Source organism: Podarcis muralis, chromosome 2 (genome assembly GCF_964188315.1).
Source record: "Podarcis muralis chromosome 2, rPodMur119.hap1.1, whole genome shotgun sequence".
Lineage (NCBI taxonomy): Eukaryota > Metazoa > Chordata > Lepidosauria > Squamata > Lacertidae > Podarcis > Podarcis muralis.
The window spans coordinates 36633074-36656785 of record NC_135656.1 but is presented as its reverse complement, the minus strand read 5'-3'; the positions used below and the strand labels follow the sequence as shown (position 1 = coordinate 36656785).

The window sequence follows — 23712 nt, the reverse complement described above, 5'->3', positions numbered from 1 at the left end:
GACACTACAAACCTCTTATGAGGATATCATTAATTAAGATTGCTCTGGAAAGCAGTATAACAAAGCAGACGAGCAGACAAGAGTCTGCAAAATGAGACCAGCTTGCGTTTATTAAATAAGAAATAACATGAGTGATGGCTGACATTGTTTCCTCTTTAATTAAGCCAGTTAAAGGCATCATGTTCACCTATACAGGAAAGCTTTGCTGGGTTGTTTTTGGACATCTGTCTTGAACAGCTGCACGTATCCCAGAATAAATCTGCAGCAGGCTTTTCTCCTGCTATTCCTCCCTTACAGGTAATTTAATCAACCAAGGGAGACATTCTGAAGCTGATACGATGGATTCAGATTACAGTGGGCTATCTTCACATCCCATTGACCTATTTTCAAATTAACCTGAGTTTTACTTCCAAGTTATTGCTCCCCAAGTTGAGACATCCAGCACAAAATTGATCTCGGCAAACCTCTGCTTCCTTACAGAGGACAGGACCAATATACTAACGTCAGCATTAATTGCATCCCTGCTGCTAGCCCTTCTTAACTGTAAATCAATGGCAACAGTGGACGGTTCAGCAAGAAAGGACTTTGTACATCACAGAATGCCTGTTTGTTTGTTTTTAATTGGGGCAAGTCTTAGTTTTCCCATGATAGTTGGGGCACGTCTCCCAATTTCATATCCTCTAGCTTTCTGTTTGTTTTTTCCTCCATCATACTGATTTCTTCTTAGAGGCCATCCATCTAACCATATCCATCACGGTTTACTATATTCCTCATGGTTTTCTGGGTTTCCTAAGGGATGGGCAGTGCAACCCTAAACACTGACAAGAGAGAGTGGAAGTCCAAGTCCATGAAATCTCCTCCCTACTTTTTTTTGGGGGGGGGGAAGCTGGTCCCTACGGAGAAGAATTGCATGAAGTGGCCATTGGTGTAGAACATCTTCATACATCTGTGTGGTGGGCGAGATGAGGATGTGGTTGCTCCTCCACCCTGCAAAGAGGGCAGCTACAAAAAGTCTGGTCAGAACTAGAGTTATATTTATCATTTGTTCCTGTGAAGTGCAGAAGTGGGCAAACCATCCGTTGGGACTGCTCACCTGAGTAATGGGAGAAGAATTATACTGATTGAGCAGGTCATGGTGGTTCGTATGTCAATCGCAATGAAGCCTGCAGATTTAAGGGGATCTATCTTCCCTGGGAAGCATGTTTTAAAAAAGCTTGACACTTTGTGCAATCTAGCATATTCCGAAATTGCTGTCTGTGAACCTTGGAGATAAGTCATTTCCGGCAAAGATGGATAATGTTACTGCATCCCAAGTGTAGAATGAAATCCACCAGAGAAGGGGTGGGGGTGGGAGGCTAAAGCAGTTCTTCAGTGCGACAGTGGAATTTTAATCAAAGAGCTTCCACCTCAACTGCCTTCAGTGCATGCTTGATTCACTCCAATGTCTGCTTGGCTACCGTGCTTCTACTCCCCCCGGTGTGGACCCATTTAGGCTGTGCACAGGTGTCAAGTGATGACTAATGACAGAACAGGATGCTCTCTGCATACAAGCTCACACAACTGCCTATTTTAAATACAAGGCAATTATATAATGAGGATCTTTACAGGTATTCTCTCTCCCCCCCCCCCCCGACACATTTCAAAGCACCCAGTTAAGAAGTCTTCATTTGGAACAAACATATTTCATGAAAAAGGAAAAATTAACAGCTCGTTGATTCCTCCTTGTTTATGCACCTTCTTTTCTCAGAGAATCAAACCCAAAAGGGCAAAAGAATTTACAATGGCATAAAGCTATTTATCTGTGTCCCTCATGCAAAAGCAGTCAATAAATCTAATCAGCTATGTGTTTCTGAGAAAAAGAGTTGTCTCTTTAATTAAAGGTAACAGGTTTTATAAGTGTTCTAACTGGCAATGCAAGGATTTAAGCAGGCGTCTTTACATTTTGGAAATATACCACAGATCCTGTTACCATGGGTTCCGAACAATAGACAGCTGTCCCTACCAGGGGAAGAAAAAGGAGGAACCTGCTATATATAGATGAAAGACTCTTGCAAGCTACTGCAGGGCCCTTTTATGGGAAACAACACTACCAGTTGTTCACATCTAGGGTTAAACTAGATGTGACCATGGCAGATAACTTGCTCTTTTCCGATGTCTCCCTCATTCACCTATAAGGTGGCCAAGTGGACAGGATATCTTCCTTAACAGAAAATGAACACATAAAAGAGGGGTGCTGATCATTTCCTTTTCCTTTCCTCCCATCTCCTCCCCTCAAAACTTTACTCCAGGCAATTTACTCCCTTTCCAGCTCATGCCTGATATCTGAGATGGGAAGGGAGGGAAGGACTGAGGTGTGGTGAAGTGGGGGCTGGTTCAATGGCCTTCTCCCACATGCTGCTTTGACACACCATTTTACACTTGAACAGGGCAGACGCGTTAATGACAGCCCTGCCACTTCTAATATGAGTCCTTGGGGCAAGCTATAATTGATACTAAATGTGCCTTTGAATCCTGTGCTTGATTTTGTCCTTCTCTGATTCTTTTAGTAAAAGCAGCCATGGTGGCTGATTCAGCCACTAATATTCAGGGATTAAGACCCCCCCCCCCCCAGTGCAGAAAGCACTGCTAGTGGGGAGGAGGGAGTATTTTCAGCAAGGGAAATGGCAAGTGGAAAGGGTTAATCTTCCTTCTGCCCTGTGTCAAAGCTCCGACCAAGAATGAGCCCTCCACAACTGCTCTCAACCTTTGTTTGATTGGTTTTTAAAGAGGAGAATCTCAAGCACAGGATTCAAAGAAATGTTTAAAATCATGTCTAACGTGATTTTTGTGCAACAGAACAGCTGTTCAGCACCAACAGTTTTTGGACAGCTCCTCAGCTTGTCAGAGAGGAATGTTTTTCCAAGCCTTCAAAAACCTGATTGAGATGCTCCTCTCTAAACTTAAAGACACCCCCCTTCCCCACATGAGAGTATGCTTGTGCAAAACTGAAGGAGAAAGCGACTCACTCATCTGGGGACAGGGGAGAAGATTCTGCCTCCCCCTGCATCGAACTGTAGGCTTGAGCAAACTGTACCCATAAATCCTCATACCATTCTGAAGGAAGGCAACATTGCTAGGGCTAAATCCTGTTTTGCCTCTTTTTTCCATTTCTTTCACAAATGTTTTACCAAGCAAAGGAGAAAAGGCGAGAGGGAGTCTTTGAGCTGCCGGTCTGTCTTTGCAGCACCTTTTATAAGTTCATCAAAATGTATACACTACTTGTAAGAAGAAACCTTCAAATTGGTTTACAAAAAAACAAACAAACCAAGAAATTTATAAATAAAAATAATTGAGAAAGCTATTTAAAACATTCAAAAATAGTTTAAAACAACAATATATCTGAGCAGGCTCATAGCGACCAGCATGCATATTTATCCTGAGCTTCTCATACCTTAGTTTCATTTATTAAATTTGTACATTGCTTCCTACTTAAAACATTCCGAGGCAATTTACCCTAGACAGGCATTTCAAACCATCCAGATCCTAGAGCTAATACTATTAAATCTGAACAATAAATGCTTCCACAAAACTGAGGATAGAGACTAGAGTCAAAAACCTAAGGGTACCATCACAGACTCATTGGACTGCAATGGCAGGAAGGGACCAGCATTTCAGCTCATCTTATACCTCCTGTGGCAGAGGAATACAGCCTGTGATCATCCAAATTTTACTCTGTCACCAGCAAAGAACAAAGGAATTGCAGCATACTGCGCTCAAGGGGCTCAATGGCAGGAAATCTGTTTCATAATGCGAACACAAGCAGTTTAAAAACATTCAGCAGAAAGGAATGAAACAAGGACAATGGACTATGTACCATTTAAGGCTAAGCCTTGGAGCCTGAGCAAGCGATAACTTATATTTGAGCACAGCAGTTTCTATTTTCTGTCTGGGCTGTAGTGTTTTATTTTCTATGTAGCATTTATTTCTGCTATACATTTTTAAAAGCAAAAAAAGGGGGGCACGGTTTATGCCTTTGTGCATTCTTCAGTAGCACAAATGAACCCAAGATTCCTGTTTAATAACCTAAAAAAACAATGGGATAATTCACAAGCACAACCCTCCAAAAAATAAAAATATATATAGCAGTACCTGGCATGCTGACATGGAGAAAACATGCAGGTGAGTCACAGGTCTATAATATTCTGGCTCATATGCTGGTGAAAACCAACCTGGGTCATACCCAGATTCCTCCAGGTAGTGACACAAAGGAACATAGGCAGCCAACTGTAAATCACACTCCAATGATATACAAAAAATACAGTGCATCTTGTCCTCCCCGCTCTCTTGCACAAACACCTCACATTTTCTCAACCTCTTTCTTTCTCTGCCACTTACCAACTTAACAATTGATCAGCTCTATTACAAAGTGCAAAGCAAATGGATTTGTCTGTACATAATAAGCAGGCTAGAAGCAATTGCATTTAGAGGGAAATTTGAGGCCTGAGCATTTGCTGTTAATAAAGCTATGTAAATTTCCACCATTAAGAAGCTGGCTATTAAAGAGGGGGCTGGTGAGAGAAAGAGAGACTGGAATGTGGTCCCTTGATAATATCTCCATTAAAAGAAATCAGGTATAATTATACCATCAACAGATCTTGGGGTCTTATATCTTTCTGGAAAATGCACCGCTTTTCATCTGTGCCTATGGGGAAGTCTTAATTTATCGAGAGACACAACACTGACAGTAACAATAATATTCTACTCTCTCTCTGTTTTGTCTTTTCTTCAAGTTACTTAAGGCTCACTTACATCTGAAGTCCTCCCCCTCCCTCCCACTGGGCATAGGGCCTGCTACCCAGGGTGCCTGCAGATTGGGTTGCTGTGGGATCTGTCAATCATTGCTCTTCCACTGTAAGCAACATAGAGAATTGCAGCTGACCTCCCACACTTCAGAAGGTTCTAACATTTTTATGTGTGTGCATTCTGCTATGTTCTGTCCACAGCAGTGAGCATGACATGACAGCATGTGTGGGCATAAAAGAAAGCATTCACTCGAGCATGTCCGTTTTGAAGTCCATTTATATCACTTTTTAAAATCTTTTTTTTCCACCAAAGTGCTTTTTAATATTTCAGCACTTCCGTGCAGTTAAAAACAAAATGAAAAAGAAACACACTTCTTTAAAAAAAATAAAAGTGGCATTGACTGAAAAGGCAGCATGATAGTTAAATTCAGTTTTAAAATTTGCTCTGTGGCAAAAAAAGAAAAGAAAAGAAAGACAAATGAAAAGACTGGTTAAAAAAATTCATGGCTAAAATGAAAGTTAATTGTATCAAGTTGTATAGCCTACCTTCAGATGGTAGGCAAACCAAATATTATCACGGCACACATCAAAACCATGGCTCTTTAACAGAGAGAAGAGTAGCATTACGGTGATCTACAGCTGTGGAAATTGAGCTTGGCACCACTGCGGAAACTCACGGCTCAGAGCCTGATCAGCAGCTCCAGTGGGTGGGTGGGTAGGAATCAGCAAGAGATGCGAGAGAGCATCAGTGGGCAATGTGTCAAGGCCCACTCTTGTTAAGCACCATCCCTGTTTGAGTTAGTGTTCTGCCCTTTTCATATTTTAATGGGGTTCTTTTGTATACTGAGAAAAGGGAAAACAAAGGAGGTCTATGACTTGATGATAATGACACCACACAGGTTCCCCGTACAAAGCAAGCGACTAAAGCACAACTATTCCAAAGTATATGCTTTGTGTGAAATAGCCCTCACTCTCTGATCCACATTAAAGATTGAATGTTCTGCACAATAAAATATGAAGAAAGCCTCCTCACATTGGAATCCATAGAGACTACACACCTGAGCTATGCTTCTAGCCTCCTTAAGCCACAGAGATGCTGCTTGAAAGACTGTTTTCTAAGCCTTTCCACAATCATTCCCAACTAGAACCCAGCTTTATGAAACTTGCAAGGCACAGGCACGCACACATCCACATCTTTACATTCTATACAAATGTAACAAAGGAAATGTAACGTTTTCATCCATTTCTGCGCGAAATGGGCAATGATCACAAGAATTGCTTCCGGGATTGTGCCTGAAACAAAATTCTGACCTTGGAAAAATAGATTTAGGTATTACATTTCCTGCATTTTAAAATATCTTAAGCAGCAGGGCTTCTCTTAGGTTCTTATGAAACACTGTCAAGCCTGTTATCCAAACCTTGTTCATACAATCCCCTTTCTTCTCTGAATCTGCTACACTCATCACAGGTGTTGATGCCTGTGATTCCCTATAAAGATGGTCTGTCTTTTATCAGAAAAGATAAATGGTCCAAAGGGGTACCATTGTTTGCATTCTGCCCTTCCTCCATGGAATTAAGAGGGACATACATGGAGATCATCACATTTTATCCTCACAAAAACTCTGTGAGGTGTGTTGCGCTTAGGGCTGTGTCATTTCCTCCTGTACTATATTCCTTTATTGTTTCAGAAGCTCCTTTTTGTGGTGCATTTCACTCTCTTTAATATAATTCCAACATAGAGAATTTCTATAATTAATTCTGGAATTGGAAGATATGTACTTAGCTGCAGTTTTCAGTTCTTCTTGTTCCACTTTATCCTTTGCAATACAATGCATGCGACTGTATATACATGATAAAATGATGCCCCCCAAAAGCCAGTGATCTTGATGTGATTTTTAATTCTCTTCCCCTGCAGTGTTATACTGAAGAGTTGGGGGTCCTCCTCTGCAGTGGTAAACGCCACACACAAAGAATCTGGCTACAACTTCTTGTATTCTTAAATCAGACGGTGAGGATTTCAGAATGATCTCTAGTTAGGCTGGAAAAGTGTCATCCGGTGAGCTTCATGGCTAGGCAGGGATTTTTAAAAATGGCCCTAAATCCAACAAACTACACAGGAAACCACATGACTCTAAATGAATTTCAATACTTGTCCTAACACTGTTACTTTGTTCGCACCACACACAAGAGCAAGCTGGTGTAAGACTAGGTTAAAGGGAAACATGGGGACAAACTAAGCATCCATATTGGTGACAGGAAAAACTCAGGGGGGAGAATGGGGTTGACTCTGGAACATGCATATGTGCCTATTGGATCACAGCTAGTAATTGGACATAATGTTGGTGCTCAAATGTATGTGCCTTTGCTGTTTTTCACAAGCAGTGCACACGATGGCTTGTTTTGTGTGAATGATCCTGGTGCAGGTATATCCTGTATATTGTGGGAAGTGATTTAAAATTCAGAGCCTTGACGCCTTTCTTGCTTTGTGGGGAGAAAAACAAGCCATGGAAATAAAAAGCTTTCATCTGCCAGAAGTAATTAAAATGCCTCACTTTGAAAGTTTGGTGCTTTCTTGCATATGAGCCACTCATTTCTGTAGCATAATGAACCAAAGAAGCACAGACAAATACATACATCCTCTATAATTGCACAGGCCTCACACAAAAGAAGGACAGTCAAAGGTTTGCTGTGCACTTATTTTACTAAGTCTCAACAGACTGTGGCTTTTCTTGTTGACCCCTAGATGCATGGAATAGAACTGCATTGTTGTGACTGTGCTGAAGAACAACCTTTTCTAGCTCGCCCCTGTTGAAAGGAAGAATTCTTATGCTTAGATTAAAAGGGGGGATGTAGATTCTATGTGGGCACTTATCAAACCTCTCCTCTCATTTGAATCAGTTTCTGCTTTCCTTCTGCCAGTGTTACTAGAAATATTTGTTCAAGAGTGTTGGGGGTATGGGGCAGAGCACTTTGAAAATGCAAAGCAGGGGCTTAAAGGGCACATGATCTTCTGTCACTCTAAAAGGAAAGCTACTGTTAACAGGAATATACAGACTCAGGGTTTGCCAACTCATTATTGTCCATTGACTGGCAGTGACTCTTCTGGGTTTCAGGCTGGATTCTTTCCCAACCCTACCTGGAGATTTCAGGGAATGAAGCTGGGACTTCACCAGATACGCTATCACTGAGCAATGGTTCTTCCCTGAAATTCTGAGTGCAATTGTTTCCTTAACAGTGTCAGGAGATCATGCTGAAAAGGCAGAGGTTCACTTTTCATTGTCTCCCACACTTCCCACAACAAACGTGAGAAGCTATAAGAATTCTAGTTGTCATTTTCTATCTGACTGGTTTGCACATGCAAGCTATGAAGTTGCCATCATCAAATGAGGATTGTTCCATTTATTTATTAAATTTACCATATATCCCACCCTTCTTCCCAAAGGATGGTAGAGAAACTTATTAGTTTCATCTATAACTCTACTTTCCAGAGCCCAAATTGTTTGCCTCTCCATTCCAGTGGGATTGAGTTTTTGTCCTCTACTGCACAACACACAACCAGCAACATCCATTTCCAACTGGGAACTCTCCACACTCAGCACAAAAGTTAGCAGCAAAGGAGTCTTGTCTGGACCCTAAATGATTCAGCTTGACACTTGCACTCTCTTTCCCGGGAGCTGCAAATTGCTGCTGATGTTACAACAATTCCTTTGCATGGTTTGCACCAGATAATCATGTACATTTCACCTCTTGGCTGTCAGGGTGCATAAAACTGTAGCTAGCAAATTCACTAAGAAATGCAAGGGAAGTGTGTGTGTGTGTGTGTGTGTGTGTGTGTGTGTGTGATAAAAGAGTGAAAAAACAGGCATCTAGTTTAAACTACAGGAGTCAAGGTGGGAGCCAGACGTTTTGTCCTCACATCATCACCAACTGAGATCAGGGCTCCTGTATTCTTCCAGGCAGACATAAGAAAGACATGCATAAGGCCTGACAGCTGCGACTCTATGATATCTGCATTAAAGGGATGCTACAGTCAAGTTAGGTTTTTGCATGCTCTGACCAAAAATGGTTGGGCAAATTAAAACAATTATGCAAATGTGTTTAAGCTGCAGTATTGAGCTTGTGGTGAAAGTGGTGGGGTGAATTAAACAAAAGAATTAGCTTGAGTTTTGGAGAGTACACAACCTGTGTCCCTCCAGATGTGTCCCTCCAGACGTTGTTGTATCCCAACTCCCCAAACAGGCTTTGAGTGTAGCACAGTTCATCTCCTCAAATTCATGTTGAGAATGAGAACAGGAAAATGGGTCAGGTAGCCAAGAATGCACTTTTGGGGGGAACAACCATGGAACCACAGAACATCACAGCATCAAATCACCGTACTCAGAGCAAAGAGGTCCAGAAGCTACAATGCTCCTTTATTTGCCTATAGCCCTGCCTCAAGGTTCATTGGTGACAATAATTAAATGCATAAACGGCCTTAAGTGCTACTAGGATTTTCTGAGTAATTTCTTCTGCTAAAGTCTTTGTTAGCTCCATAACCAGCTACCCTCCACCCTACTAGCCGTTCTGAAGCTGCAATAAACAGCAAGAAGCTGAGATGATTTGCAGGGAATGCTCCACAAAGTGCTACAAAGCAATAAAAAATGTGCTGGTTTCACTGAATCGAAGGCCCTTCTCCTGCCCTTTAAAATGTTACAAAAGGAGACGCTTCATGGATTTGTGCTGTGTTACAAAACAGGAGCATGCTGCAGTAACTTAAAAGAGGAGCAGAAGAAATTATGCTTTTTCAGATCCTCTGCTGGTAGGAAACCACTTGCAACAGTAGAGTGTACTGTCTGTTAGGTATGTGATTGGAAGGGGAAATTGCTAGAGAATGGGAAGAGGATCCTCTACTGGCTACAAAGAGAGCTGATGGTGCAGGAGATCTGAGTGCCCAACAAACATCAGAAACCAGTGCTGGAATGCAGAGGCCAAATCTCCTACTGTTCTGAGCGTAAGAAAGGGCTTGAACTGTGTGAAAGAGCAGCCACTGCACGTTTGCTAAACTGAAACCCCAATACGAGCATGGCATAGACACAGGGGTTTAATTGTGCCCTTTATGTCCCTTAATCCTCTACCCCCTCATAACAACCAAACATGTGTTCTTACATCATTACACTATGTATTTCCCCATTCCCAGCTCCACATTGCTCGCTGTGACCATAACAATGTCAGAATTAGGGGTGGGTGAGTCTGTCCATTTTGGTTTTTCTGTTTCTCTTTTTTTTCTAGTTTTAAATTCAGTTTTCTACATTTCTACATCATTCTGAAGGGTTTTTGTTTTTTTAAGAAGTCCACATGAAAATTCATCCACCATTTACTGAATTTCCCCCCCAATGTGCACATTTTCACACACAATTTTGCCTAATATACACGTTTTGCAAACAATTTCTCCTAATGTAGTGCATTTTTTGTATGCTATTCTCACAAATATATGGCTCTTTTATGCACCGTTTACTCTAATATATTCCTTTTTGGAAACCCAGCCAGATGGACGGGGTACAAATAATAAATTATTATTATTATTATTCCGGAGAACTGCATTGAAAATTCAGAGCAGTGCAAATTTGGATGTCTAGGGTAGCTTGGTTTGCTTGTTGCGTCAGGCAGTGCATATTAGGGAAGTTCACCTTCAAATGTGAGCTGAACCACATTTCCTCACCACCCCCTAGTCAGAACCTAAAGCTGGGTACAAATACTTGAAATACTCTATCTGTGGCCAGAGAAATTGGGGCATAGTGGTGGCGGTGAAAATTCATTTCACTGAATTTCTCCAGGAGAGGAGAAAGGCTCCAAGGGGTTTAGGGGGCTGAGGCTCACCATGAACAGCATAGCTGCCAACTCCCTGGAGCCCTGGGTGTCCAAGCACACACAAAATTCCCCATGAAGGGACAAATTTCAGTGCCAGGGCCATGCACATCGCATGGCACCGACAGCCCCAGGCACCCATGGTCATGGGGCCACGTTTGCCCTCCTGATGAACAGCGGCAGTAGCACAGCCCTTCTTTCCTTTTCTCTCTATGGCTTTTCTGCTGTGGCAGCTACAAGCGCTGGCAGTGGCGGCAGCTGTGTTGGCAGCGTGGCCCCTATCGTCAAAATATGGTGGAGAGTGTTCAGCAGAAAAATGTGTAAAGTGGCATTATTTTTCAGATGTGTGTGCATATGTGAAAAAAGAGGAAAGTCTCAGAAATTTTCACAGAGAAATTCCTTCTGGGAAATTCCATCTCAGTCTTAGTCATACCAGGCATTCTAGCTGGGGGACAGGGAGCCATCTCTTGCAACATTCAACTGTGCTTCTTGTAACATTTACCGGGAAGCTAAGCACTCATTTTAAAAATTGTATTTTTGCGACAGCTAGGGCTGATAAGGGAGCATGCCATTCTGACTGAATCAACGGCTGTTAAATACTAATCAGCCTATCCCTGCTGTGATGTTGTTTGCGCTTTCTTGTTCTTAACCCCCACCAGCTGCAATCCCCACTAGTTAGGCTAATTGCTTTCTGCAACTCAGTTTGAGCTGTAAGTAGGGCTGAGTTGGAATGAGGAGGGTAATATCCGCTCATACCTTCAGCACTGATGAGAAGTGCCCCACTATTGCAACAAGTTATATTTTTTTTGGGGGGGGGGGTTGCTGCTGCTGGAGGAGAGAATCACTGTGAAAGGGAAAAACATGGCAGCCTATTAAGAAAGCATTGCCCCAAATAGGCTTCATTTGTCCTCATGTTTCTGATTGGCTAGGATCATTGATGAGGTCAGTCCAATAACCATTGCCTCCTCATGCTAAGCAGGATTGCTGCGTTTTTACTTCCATTATGGAATAATTCTATGAAGGAGAAAGGGATCCCCAACTAAGGGGTAAAGCAGCGCAGCAGCAGTTTGTGAAAAACCAGAGACCAAAAACAAACATGAAAAGGCCAAACATTTTCAGTGACTTAGGGTCTGTTTTACATCAAGGGCCCCACAAATTGTGACTTTTTGACTTTTGACCTCCACATTGAAATGGGTGGAATTTTGGCACAACCCTAGGTATAAGCAGAGACAATTTTTCCAGTTTGAGGACCACATTCCAGAAATGGAGACAACTTTTGCAGTTTGAGGACCACATTCCCTTCTGAGAAATCTTCCAGGAGGGGAGGCACATGTCAGTACGGCAAAAGGGGACAGAGCAAGGAGTGTGAATTTACCTATGTACAGTAGGCTGGTTTCTACACCACAGATTTCTTTACTCCATCCAGGCAAGCAAAGGGGATTATTAGAGCTCAAGGGGACAGTCTAGTCAGACATAAACACTCAAGGAGGGTTTGAAGCATGGCCAGTGAGGGGCATGGCTGGGGGACAGTACATGCAGCCCCCAAGCCAGAGGTTCCCCACTGCTGTAATCTAAGCATTGTGATCACAATGAGCAAGAGCCAAAGACATGCTTCAAAACAAATGTCACTGTTCAGCTTCTATTTCATCCACAAACCCACCTCTGGAGCTCCTTCAAAGAAACTGTGATTTTCAGGCTATGGCCCAGAATGAAAAGGACTGCCAAAATATCTGCCCATTGGACCATCTCCCCCAGGGGGCCTCCCTTTAAGACGCGAGGGCTGAAAACATCTCCTGATTCTTCTGTCAAGAAGCCAATGTGGATCAAAATCTAATGAAGGAGGGAGGGAGAGGAAGAGGGAGAGAACATGATATCAGTGCTGGGTGTACAAGGGAGAAGCAAATATACAGAGCACATAGCAAGGTAAACTCTCAGGGTGAATCCAACTATCACATCCCATCAACACAAGGACGTCCACTTGTGCAACAAAATTTTCCCCTGCAATCTGAGCTAGGTTTCCTCTAACACTCCAGTACAGATTTGGGGAAGAGCAGGGAGGTCCCATTGTGGAAGTGGAGTCCGTATAATAATTTATAATAATAATTTATTATTTATACCCAACCCATCTGGCTGGGTTTCCCCAGCCACTCTGGGAGGCTCCCAACCGAATGTTAAAAACACAATGCAGCATTAAACATTTAAAACTTCCCTAAACAGGGCTGCCTTCAGATGTCTTTTAAAAGTAAGATAGTTGCTTATTTCCTTGACATCTGATGGGAGGGCGTTCCACAGGGCAGGCGCCATTACCGAGAAGGCCCTCTGCCTGGTTCCCTGTAACCTCACTTCTCACAGTGAGGGAACTGCCAGAAGGCCCTCAGCGCTGGACCTCAGTGTTCGGGCTGAATGATGGGGGTGGAGATGCTCCTTCAGGTATACAGAACAGAGGCCACTTAGGGCCTTAAAGGTCAGCACCAACACTTTGAATTGTGCTTGGAAATGTACTGGGAGCCAATGCAGGTCTCTCAGGACCAGTGTTATATGGTCTTTGTACTGATGGGACGCTTCAGCTGGAAACGGCCCTCAGTCTTGCTGTGAGTCCACCATACCCACAAATAACAAGTTGGTTCACAAGCAGCAGATTGAATTTTGTACCTGTTTCTGATCTCTCTTTTTGTCTTCTAGCTTCTGCTCCAGTTTATGTGAAGCCCTCAGCCACTGCGTGGCCAAATGCCGAATCCTTTTCTTCATGAAGATCAAAGACTCTTTGCCACTGCCAATCAACTCCAGGAGGTAGGAGAGGTCTCTCTGAAAAGACGCCTAGGGAAACAACAACAGACTTTTCCTGTTAACACAAGGTCCAGGGTGACCCTTGCAATGGCTGTCTGAGCAAGGAGATCCTACGGTGCATGTAGGTTACATGGGCAAAGTATGCTTCCTTTCTCTTCTCCATTTGAACAGGGCTGAAGACAGAGCCGTAGCTAGGTGATCTTGTGCCCCTGGCAGAACCTTCCAGATTGTGCCCCCTTCCCACGGGCAAATTAGTTCTTCTTTCCACCTCTCCTACAACCCCTTCTCCACCCATTCAATTCACCCTCTATTTAAAACCTTTTCTTATGGGGAAATAATCGATATTTTTATTTTATAGATATATTTATGGACATATTTTAGCTGATTTTGCACCTCCCCCTCTTGCCTGCGCCCTGGTGGGGGCCCACCTCACCCCCCCTAGTTACGGCCCTGGCTGAAGATGCCTCATGATTGGAGCGAACAAATTCAGTCACCAAGGGGCAGCCAATATGTTCAGTGCCATCTTGAAAATTAACTATGATATAAAATGTAAAGGTACCCCTGCCTGTACGGGCCAGTCGTGTCCGACTCTAGGGTTGTGCACCCATCTCACTTAAGAGGCCAGGGGCCAGCGCTGTCCGGAGACACTTCTGGGTCACGTGGCCAGTGTGACGAAGCTGCTCTGGCGAGCCAGCACCAGCGCAGCACACGGAAACGCCGTTTACCTTCCCGCTATAAAGCGGTACCTATTTATCTACTTGCACTTAAGGGTGCTTTCGAACTGCTAGGTGGGCAGGAGCTGGGACCGAAAGACAGGAGCACTGTTTCAGACAAAAACAACCTTTGTCAAATAAGTGAGGATGTAACTTGACTGGCATGATTCAAGGCCTACAAGCTTCACCTGCGCTCTGGGTGGTGGCACGGTGGAAGATGCAGCCGCTGTCTGATTTCGCCAAGGCAGCACGGGGCAAAACCACTCGACTTCGCTGAGGTAGATGAGGAACGAGCACTCTGTGCCGTCCACACCGAAGAATGCATAGCAGGGGTCTGATGTCCACCTGGCTCTCATCCACTGAAAGGCAAAGGGAGGGGTATTGGTTAGGTGAGCCTTTACACAAAGATGTAACCAACAGTGGAGCTTCCGAATGCAACAAATGATATCAAGAGCTCATCAGGTTGAGGCTGGGATTTACACTGAGAAGAGGCTAACATTTCTAGAGGCTGAGCTCGTTTCTTTGGACTTTATCAAGGGATATGATGCATGAGAATTGGCAAATTATTGGCTTAACTGGAAGAAGTTGTTACAAAGGTATTTATATGGCAGACGGAGATCCTGTTAAAGGAAAGAAATCAAAAGGATGCAGTGAAAAGACAGACTTTCAGACTAGGGAGGTGTAGTCAACAAAACAGCTCCTGAACTTTTTATTTGATTATTTTTTAAAAAAATTATTAAAAACCACAGGTGGTTTACGGCATAAAAATACAAAAGGAGAACATTAAATACATAACAAACAAAACCTCCTGTTGTGGGAGCTAATTTTGTTCAGTAGAAACTGTGAAAACAATAATGAGTAAGTAAAGAATAGGAAATTCTGGTAAGATTTGCTGGTGGCACCAATCTAAGGGACAAAATCATTGCCGAAAAGGATAAAGATCTGAAATATGTATATTTATTGATATATTTGTAGAGCATACTTTCATAAAAAATTACATAAAGGCTGTATACATGTATGTGTAGGCTAATACACAATGGTATACCACACATTTTCTTCCCCTTCTTATACTGTATATAAGTAAAATGACATGCAAAGCAGCCCTAAGAAAATGATTTAAAAAACTTACATTATTATTATTATTATTATCATTATTTATATACTGCTCTATACCTGGAGGTCTCAGGGAGGTTCACCTCTTTAAATAGAATAGAATTTTTATTACCCAGAGAACTCATCTAAAGCTTTTATCTAAAAATGGATAGGAGATCCTGTCAAGGAGCTTACATTTTATCCGTTAGCTTAGATCTCACAAAGCTTATTTTGCTTATCACTGAGGTCTGTTATCACTGATCAGCACAGGTTGTGGAGGAAATAAATAATATCACAGCACTTCAGATGAAATTTGCCAGAACAAAAGCAAGCTTGCTGATAAGTGTAGAAAATGCCTGATCCTTATCTGCAGTGGTTTTGCCTCACAGAGCAAAGCTAACACATGTATTCTTTCCCCTAGAAAAGCAGAGCTAGCCTCCCTCCTGATATTCTGGAAATGACTCCACTGATGGAGGTTGTGGTCAAAAACTTATGGAGGCCACCGGGTTCAGAAAGGCTGATATCTGTGCTAAAGAGAAAAAAATTTAGTGAGGTTCTCTCACAAGGTGATTTTGCATGCAAGGCAATAGCCCAGGCTTCCAGTTCTCCATGTAGATCTATCATCCTCCGTAATTGCTGGTGCCAGCCTCTTCCAAACTTAACTACACAAACGAAGCCACTCAGGAGACAGCCCTCCACTCCCGATATGTAAAACACACCAATCATCCAGACAGGAGATCGAATTACTGCCTCCAGCAATTAAATTACACTTAAAATTTAACCCCGCCATGGAAGAGGATGGGAGAAAATGACCGCTATGTAGCTGGGACAATCTGAGTAATGCAACGGTTGTGTCTTGTTAATCTGGCAGTTAATTTGTTTTGTCAAGTAGCTGGTTGAGGGGCATGCAGGCTGAAATAACAGCTGAAGGGGTGCAGTGCGGGGAATGACTTCATGTTAATCTTACTGTTAAGCTAAACGGGTCGGTGCAGATACAGAGCTGCACACAATTGCACCGGCCAATCAAATGCCCGAGATGTGTTCAAGTCAAGACAATGTGCTGCTCTAAGCAGAATGTGGTACTCAAAACCAGCATCAGGTTACAACACTTTGCTTGTTCCCCAGGGCAGAGATAACGCTTGAGATTAAAAACAAGCAAGACAATAAATCCATTGGTGCTTCCTTTGCATTTTGTTGCATATGAATAATTAACAGAGATATAAATGCTACATTAGTCCATGAATCATGCAAGGCAGGGCAACCTAGTTGCTCAGACTTCACACAAAGAAGGTGTGCATCCTCACTCTCTCAGTGAATATTTCATAGAATTGTCGAGTTGGAAGGGACCCCAAGGGTCCTCTAGTCCAGTGTTTCCCAACCTTGTGCCTCCAGCTGTTTTTGAACTACAACTCCCATCATCCCTGACTAGCAAGACCAGTGGCAAGGGATGATGGGAATTGTAGTCCAAAAACAGCTGGAGGCACAAGGTTGGGAAACACTGCTCTAGTCCAACCCCCTGCAATGCAGGAATCTCAGCTAAAGCATCCATGACAGATGGCCATCCAACCTCTGCTTAAAAGCCTCCAAAGAAGGAGAGTCCACAACACCTCTCATGTCTCTAGACTAGAGTCAAGCTCAACAAGGTCTTCTTTCCCTGAATTTAGGGCTTTCCAAAAATGTTTGATCTGAAAAGAGACACACCCTGGCCACCTCATGTAAGAAAAGTACAATCTACTCATCCACCTCAACAAATCTGGTCCCTTGAAACTAATGAAGTTCTACCCACCCTACCTTTTTTTGGGGGGGGTATCTTCATTTTGCCCTCACCCTCCTCCTTCAAATGATCAACATTAAATCTCTGAGAAGGTTCAGCACAGCACTAATTGACACATTAGGGCTATGGTTGCAGCTACCCCATAGGGAGGCCTTCCTCAAGCTGGTGCCCTCCAGATGCTGCTGGACTCCAACTCCCATCAGCCCAGCCACTATGGCCAATAGTCAGGGATGATGGGAGTTGAATCTCACCATCTCAAGCGGGAAGAGCACTGTTGCAGTCAGGTCCCAGTAGCCAATCAGATCCCTGTATGAGAAGAGGATTCTAGACTAGATGGGCCTTGATCTTCCTCTGTTCTTATCTGGTGGTGGGGCAATATATAAAATCTAGGGGAATAAAAAGGTAATGGACAAGGACCTCTGACAGTTAAATCCAGTCACGAACAACTCTGGGGTTGCGAAGCTCATCTAGCTTTACTGGCTGAGGGAACCGACGTTTGTCCACAGACAGTTTTTCCAGGGCATGTGGCCAGCATGACTAAGCCGCTTCTGGCAAAACCAGAGCAGCGCACGGAAACGCCGTTCACCTTCCCGCCGGAGTGGTACCTATTTATCTACTTGCACTTTAACATGCTTTCGAACTGCTAGGTTGGCAGGACCAGGGACTGAGCAACGGGAGCTCACCCCGTCATGGGGATTCGAACCACTGACATTCCGATCGACAAGCCCTAGGCTCAGTGGTTTAGACCACAGCGCCACTCACACCCCTTAAAGTTCAGAGTTGACCTCCAGGGCCATAGCCAGCCCTCCACACTAAGTGGGCCTGCCACATTTCCAGGATGGCTTCAAAAAAATGAAGTTATTTCAATGGCTTCTTAGTGTCCAAAAAGGACATTAAATAAGAACAGTTATTTATAAGTTTGCAAGCTTCTGCCTGCTTATAATGAGTACAGTCTCTTGTTGCAATAAACAGTAACTCCCTTAAGTTGTCCCTTACCCTCTCTGAGCACTATATTCACAGCCATAGTAGCTAAAGGGGGACTTCAGGACTGATTAAGCATAGTAAGGGAGACATGGATCTTGAAAAGTCCACCCTGAGCCAGCGGGGTACTTGAGTGGGAAGCAGAGCTGGACAGGTCAGGTGGGTGTTGTCAGTTTGGAGCAGAATCACTTGAGGGCAGGCGGCACCAGCTGCTCCTGATTTGTTCTCAACAAGAAATCTCCCTCTTCTAAGGAATAAGATACCATTTTGTGGTATCACTAAACCAAGAAGTCAATGTTTGTGTGCTTGAATTTTGTTGAGGTGGAAAAAATCCTTATTCTTGGTGGGGCAGGACACCCACTGGTCCAACTCTGGCTCATGGAAAACTTGACTTAACTATTGCTGTTCATTTCCCCAGGTGATCTCTGAAACACTAAAAGTAAAGGTAAAGGGACCCCTGACCATTAGGTCCAGTCGTGACCAACTCTGGGGTTGCGGCGCTCATCTCGCTTTATTGGCTGAGGGAGCCAGCATACAGCTTCCGGGTCATGTGGCCAACATGAATAAGCCACTTATGGAGAACCAGAGCAGCGCAATGAAACGCCGTTTACCTTCCTGCCAGAGCGGTACCTATTTATCTACTTGCACTTTGACGTGCTTTCGAACTGCTAGGTTGGCAGGAGCAGGGACCGAACAATGGGAGCTCACCCCGTTGCAAGGATTCGAACCGCCTACCTTCTGATCGGCAAGTCCTAGGCTCTGTGGTTTAACCCACAGCGCCACCCACATCCCTCTGAAACACTACCCATGCCTTTTATATCCCACTTATATTCCTTTCTAATTTGGGGAAAAAAGAAAAATGCATTGAAAAGATGTTTTCTCACATTGCAATAATTTAGTTTACTGCTGCAGTGCTTGCTGGAACAGTGTGTGAACAAAAAAGATTCCATCTTTTTAACTGTCATCCAAAGAGACACATTGCTTTCATTTCTACCTTTTTTCTGTTCGGAGCACAAATCTGAATCTACTTTACTCACCTCCACTTTCCCAGAGCAGTCGGGGTATTTGGGATCCCTGGGCACCTCACACTGGTCCCGTCTGCCTTCTATCGCTGTTGAGTACAAACACACATGGGAGTGGTTAGTTCGGAGCTCAGATTCTGGTACCAAAGGGAGCTTGCTAAGAATGCCAGCTTTCTTTTCTTTTCTGTTTTAAAGGAATAGTGTAGTGCTCACATTATTCAATCTGGGCTCCAGTTCCATGAACCTGGGTCCTGTCTCTCCTCCCTCTGTCCCACAAAACACCCCATCTTAGATCCTATCCAGGCACCAGAATCCAAGGACTGGCAATCCCAACCTTCCCTAAAGAACATTATGTGCAAATAGCCTCCTATTCTAGCAAATTAGGAACTCACCTTTAGACTGACTGCTTAAATGCTGGCGCATGCAGAAAGTCAAGACTATTTCTCAAGGCATTTTTTTCTACAGTATTTATCATTCGCTTTGATGTTGGGGTTAACGTTGAGTATGGTTAGCAATAAGACACCTTTTTATTAAACTGCTAATTTATATGCCACTTCCTATTTCAACAGAAGTCTCTAAGCAGTTTACAAAAAGCAATCAATACAGGAAATCAATACAGCCTCATTGTTGGAAGTTGGAAGCAGCTTTTGCATACTTCTATCGATTGTTCAGAACCTAACCAAGGAATGATGATATTGGAAGGGGGCAGTTGAAAAAAATAATAATCATATATATGCTACACTTCAATTTCCTATGATAACGAAAGCAAAATGGAAGTTTAAAAAAAAGTGTTTCTTGGCGTGGCTCTATTGTATGGTCTTACATTTCTTCTCAGATTACAGTGCATGCTAATGGTTGGCCAGCATTTTGCCTCCGGTCAATGCCCCCCCCCAAAAAAATTGTGCCTAATGAGGCATGTGCGTGACTCTAAAGGAGCACATGAAAGCCCTTCAAAATATAGACATTTTCAAATTGCGGCAGAAAATTGTGCAGGCAATCAGTCAAGTGCAGAGCCATCTAATGAGACAAACAATAGCAACACCTACAGGCACAAAGGCCTTTCAGAGAAGCTCAGAAGTAAAGCATGGAGTTCTGTCTTTGAAATAAACACCCCAACACCATGCCCAACAGTTCGAGTAAAAACTTGCTTACTCGTGTTTTAACCCCCAGGAACCAGAAGGCCATTATTCATCTTCAGGCTGTATATCCACAACATCCCTGTGGGACAGGGGTATCCATTCCCCAATGAACAACGTTCTAGAGACCATTGTATCGGTGGTGTACAGACCAGGGAATGGACCAAGTGAACAGGCAGCAACAACAAAGGAAGGAGCAGCAGAACCAGGAGGCTCCAGGGGTTGGCAGAGGGACCTTGAGTGAGGGTTGGGCTTTAACAGTTGTCCAATGATGCTGACCCCTGGTGCCAGCCCTGGAGCCAGATGACCTGGAGTTTAAAAAAAAGGGAGCTGCTACCGCCTAGGCACTTAATCTGTAGCACTGGCCAAGCCCAGTTTGGGATAATAATCCATTATTCATACATGGGGGAAGCTAAAAGGAGCTGGCCAGTGAGGGTGCTATAAACTATTTATAACAGGCTCCATTTGTTTTCAAGAACAAATTGCAGAAGCCTATGCAATTATTCATGCCCTTAAAGTTAAACAAAGTCCTTTGGTACCCCAATTCTTCATTAGGAACCATAGCTGCAGATTAAAGACAAACATTAAACATTGATATTAGAACAGGAACAGGCAATATTTTATTGACTCCTTTGGACCTTTTTGGGTGTCAGGGAGAGAGGTGGCAGAAAAAGCCATTTGGCACATTGAGCCACAGCTGGACAAAGAAAGATGAGCAAGAGAGTCAATATTTAATACTTTAGGGTCACAGCAGGAGAGCACAGTGAGACAACCGGTCATAAAATGCTCTTGTATCTGCCACATTAATCATCATAATGAAATCCATTTGCAATTTCAAAAGATTTAGTCTTTGATCCAGGAAGGCGAAAGCTTCATTTTCAACATGGGTGTTGTCCTCACTTCAGCTTCCTATTGCATCATCCTACAGAATGTTCAGCAGCAAACATTACACAGTGTCAGGAGGAGGTAAAACGTTTTTATTTTATCTACAGGGCTGACCCACCCATAAGGCAAGGTAAGGCAGGATCCACAGGGACAGCAGATCTGGTCTCCAAAAAATGCATTGCCTGCTGCCATCGCCACTGCAATGGCAGCAACAGCTGCAGCCCACTCCTTGGAGGCTGGATTTGCCGCCTCCTTGGCAGCCAAAACACATTTACAGCAGCCTTTTGGTGAAAAGAATGTGTTGCTGATCTCCTCCCACCCTTGTTCCCAGTGTAGATCTTTAGTTCCCCTTTATTCCCAATGTAGATGGACACTCACCCCTTCTTCCCTGGCCAGAAACAGGGGATTTTGTGGTTCACCTCAGGGGCCAAAATGTCTTGGGCCAGACCTGTTTATATAGCACCCTTAATGTGCACAGCACTTTACAACTAAAAGACAGGTCCCTGCCCTGAGGAGCCTACATAGGGCAGGCAGTCGAGCTGAGGGTGGGGGACCTGTGGGCCTCTGAATGTTGTTGAACTTCAGCTGCCATCTTCCTTGACCACTGGTGACTATTGCTGGCTTGGGATAAAGGGAGTTGGAGTCCAACAAGAACTGGAGGGCTACAGGTCACTCATCCCTGCAATAGGGGGATAGAAGGAAGATGGAGACGATGGCAAATGAGAAATGATCCTTTCATGAACTTAGGCCTTGTTTAAACACGGTAAAACTGAATGCCCCTCCCCCCCCCCAAAAAAAAATGGACAAGAGAAAATCTCTAAGAATTATGCTATGGGAAGGAAATGCTGCGACGACTCAAGAAGATGCAGACAAGGATTTGAGTTGTACAGCACTGCATTGCAAGTGGGTCAATTGAAATAGGTGAGAGATTTTATCCAACACTATTTATTCATAAGGCAGGTGAATAAGCAAGAGAGGTATTTAATACTTTTCAGTTTGATGACAATGCAAATAATAAATGGCCATGTCTGGATTTGAAATATTGAATCTGAAGCACACTCAGAAGAAATATTAAGCATGAAAGGTGCAGATTCTTTATTAGAACTCGGAACGAAAGAGAAAGCATGGATAGTGGATGAAATAGCGATTGCTTTCAAGCTGTTGGCACAAACTTGTGCATTTGGGGAGCTGAGTGAATCACTAAAAACTGCGTAGTGTGTGGCATGAGATCAGGCAGGCAGAGATCCAGGTTTGCATGAGAGATTGGTTTAGTCCTTGAGCATGCCTTTGATATGACACACAGAGCAGCAGAAGTGGCTACAAAGCAACTGAGAGGACTAGCGGGGGGCACAGCTTAAAACAAGCGGCCGCCCTACAGTCCAAAGATATCGGGAAGAAGGTGAGGCAGCCAGCCTCAGAGCAAAAGTTGCCCCCACTTACAAAAATCTTTCAAAAGAAAGAGTCCTGGGGGTAACAGTGAGAGCTACAAGTGCATCATCAGACAGTATTTGTAAAACATTCAAAGCACTGCAAGTTGAACCGTTTAATCATTAAAAACACCAGATTTTCTTTTTAACACCCCACCCCAAAATATTTCTTGCATTCAGTAAATGCAATCAGAATTGCTAGTATATCTATATAAGAAGAAAGTGACTCAGCTGGAATTCCAGGCAGTATATTACTGAGTCTAAGGCCATGAATACATTTTTTTAAAGGTACGGAAGGTTTCATTTGTAGGCTGAACGGAAATCAACCAAGTGACTGTCCAAGAAGTTGAACAGGAATGGGGAACCTGTTGCTTCCGGCCAGATGTTGTTGGAGGACAACTCCCAGCATTCCTGATGCTTGGCTGTTCTGACACGGGCTGAGAGAAGCTGCAGTCCAACATCTGGGGGGGGGGGGCACCAGCTCCCTACTGCTGACGTAAATGAAGGTAAGACACATTGTTAATAGAGAAAACCTAATACTATACTAAGGGACACGGGTGGCGCTGTGGGTTAAACCACAGAGCCTAGGACTTGCCGATCAGAAGGTCGGCGGTTCGAATCCCCGCGACGGGGTGAGCTCCCGTTGCTCGGTCCCTGCTCCTGCCAACCTAGCAGTTCAAAAGCACACCAGTGCAAGTAGATAAATAGGTAGTGCTCCAGCAGGAAGGTAAACAACATTTCCGTGTGCTGCTCTGGTTCACCAGAAGCGGCTTAGTCATGCTGGCCACATGACCCAGAAGCTATACGCCGGCTCCCTCGGCCAATAAAGCGAGATGAGTACCGCAACCCCAGAGTCGGCCACGACTGGACCTATTGGTCAGGGGCCCCTTTACCTTTAATGCTAAACTAGGCATTGGACAAAACTAAGGGGAGAGGAAATGGCAACGCTCCTAAAGGACCAAGAAAGGAAGAGACATTTTCAATGATGTCTCTCAGGCGGCAGTCAGGGTGGCCATGCTATGGGACTTCACAGAGACCACTTAAAGAACTTTGAATTTTAGTAGTGTAAATGTTTAAAAAGGGAGCACCCATTTTTAACTTGCCTCCAGTGCTAGTTCCATGTGTGTGTGCGTGTGCAAATGAAGCTCTGGTGTAAGGCCCAGCTTGCGACTATTGCTAGTCCTCTGGCTTGATAACCCATAGGCTAATAACGGAGCTCTGCAGCCATTCTACAACAATTGCCCACTTCCGTGTCAGCTTCCAACTTATT

The 23712-nt window shown here is 43.7% G+C and overlaps 1 protein-coding gene across 1 annotated transcript in view; it reads right to left on the bottom strand.

Moving 5' to 3' along the window:
- MGAT5B (alpha-1,6-mannosylglycoprotein 6-beta-N-acetylglucosaminyltransferase B) overlaps nucleotides 1-23712 on the bottom strand; it is a 168812-nt gene that overhangs the window by 46132 nt on the left and 98968 nt on the right. Inside the window, exons 5-8 of the mRNA XM_028717043.2 lie at nucleotides 19010-19083; nucleotides 14314-14484; nucleotides 13278-13442; nucleotides 12286-12455 (exon numbers count right to left, since the gene is read on the bottom strand). Coding sequence (XP_028572876.2) covers nucleotides 12286-12455; nucleotides 13278-13442; nucleotides 14314-14484; nucleotides 19010-19083 — 580 coding nt within the window. The remainder of the gene's footprint in view (nucleotides 1-12285; nucleotides 12456-13277; nucleotides 13443-14313; nucleotides 14485-19009; nucleotides 19084-23712) is intronic.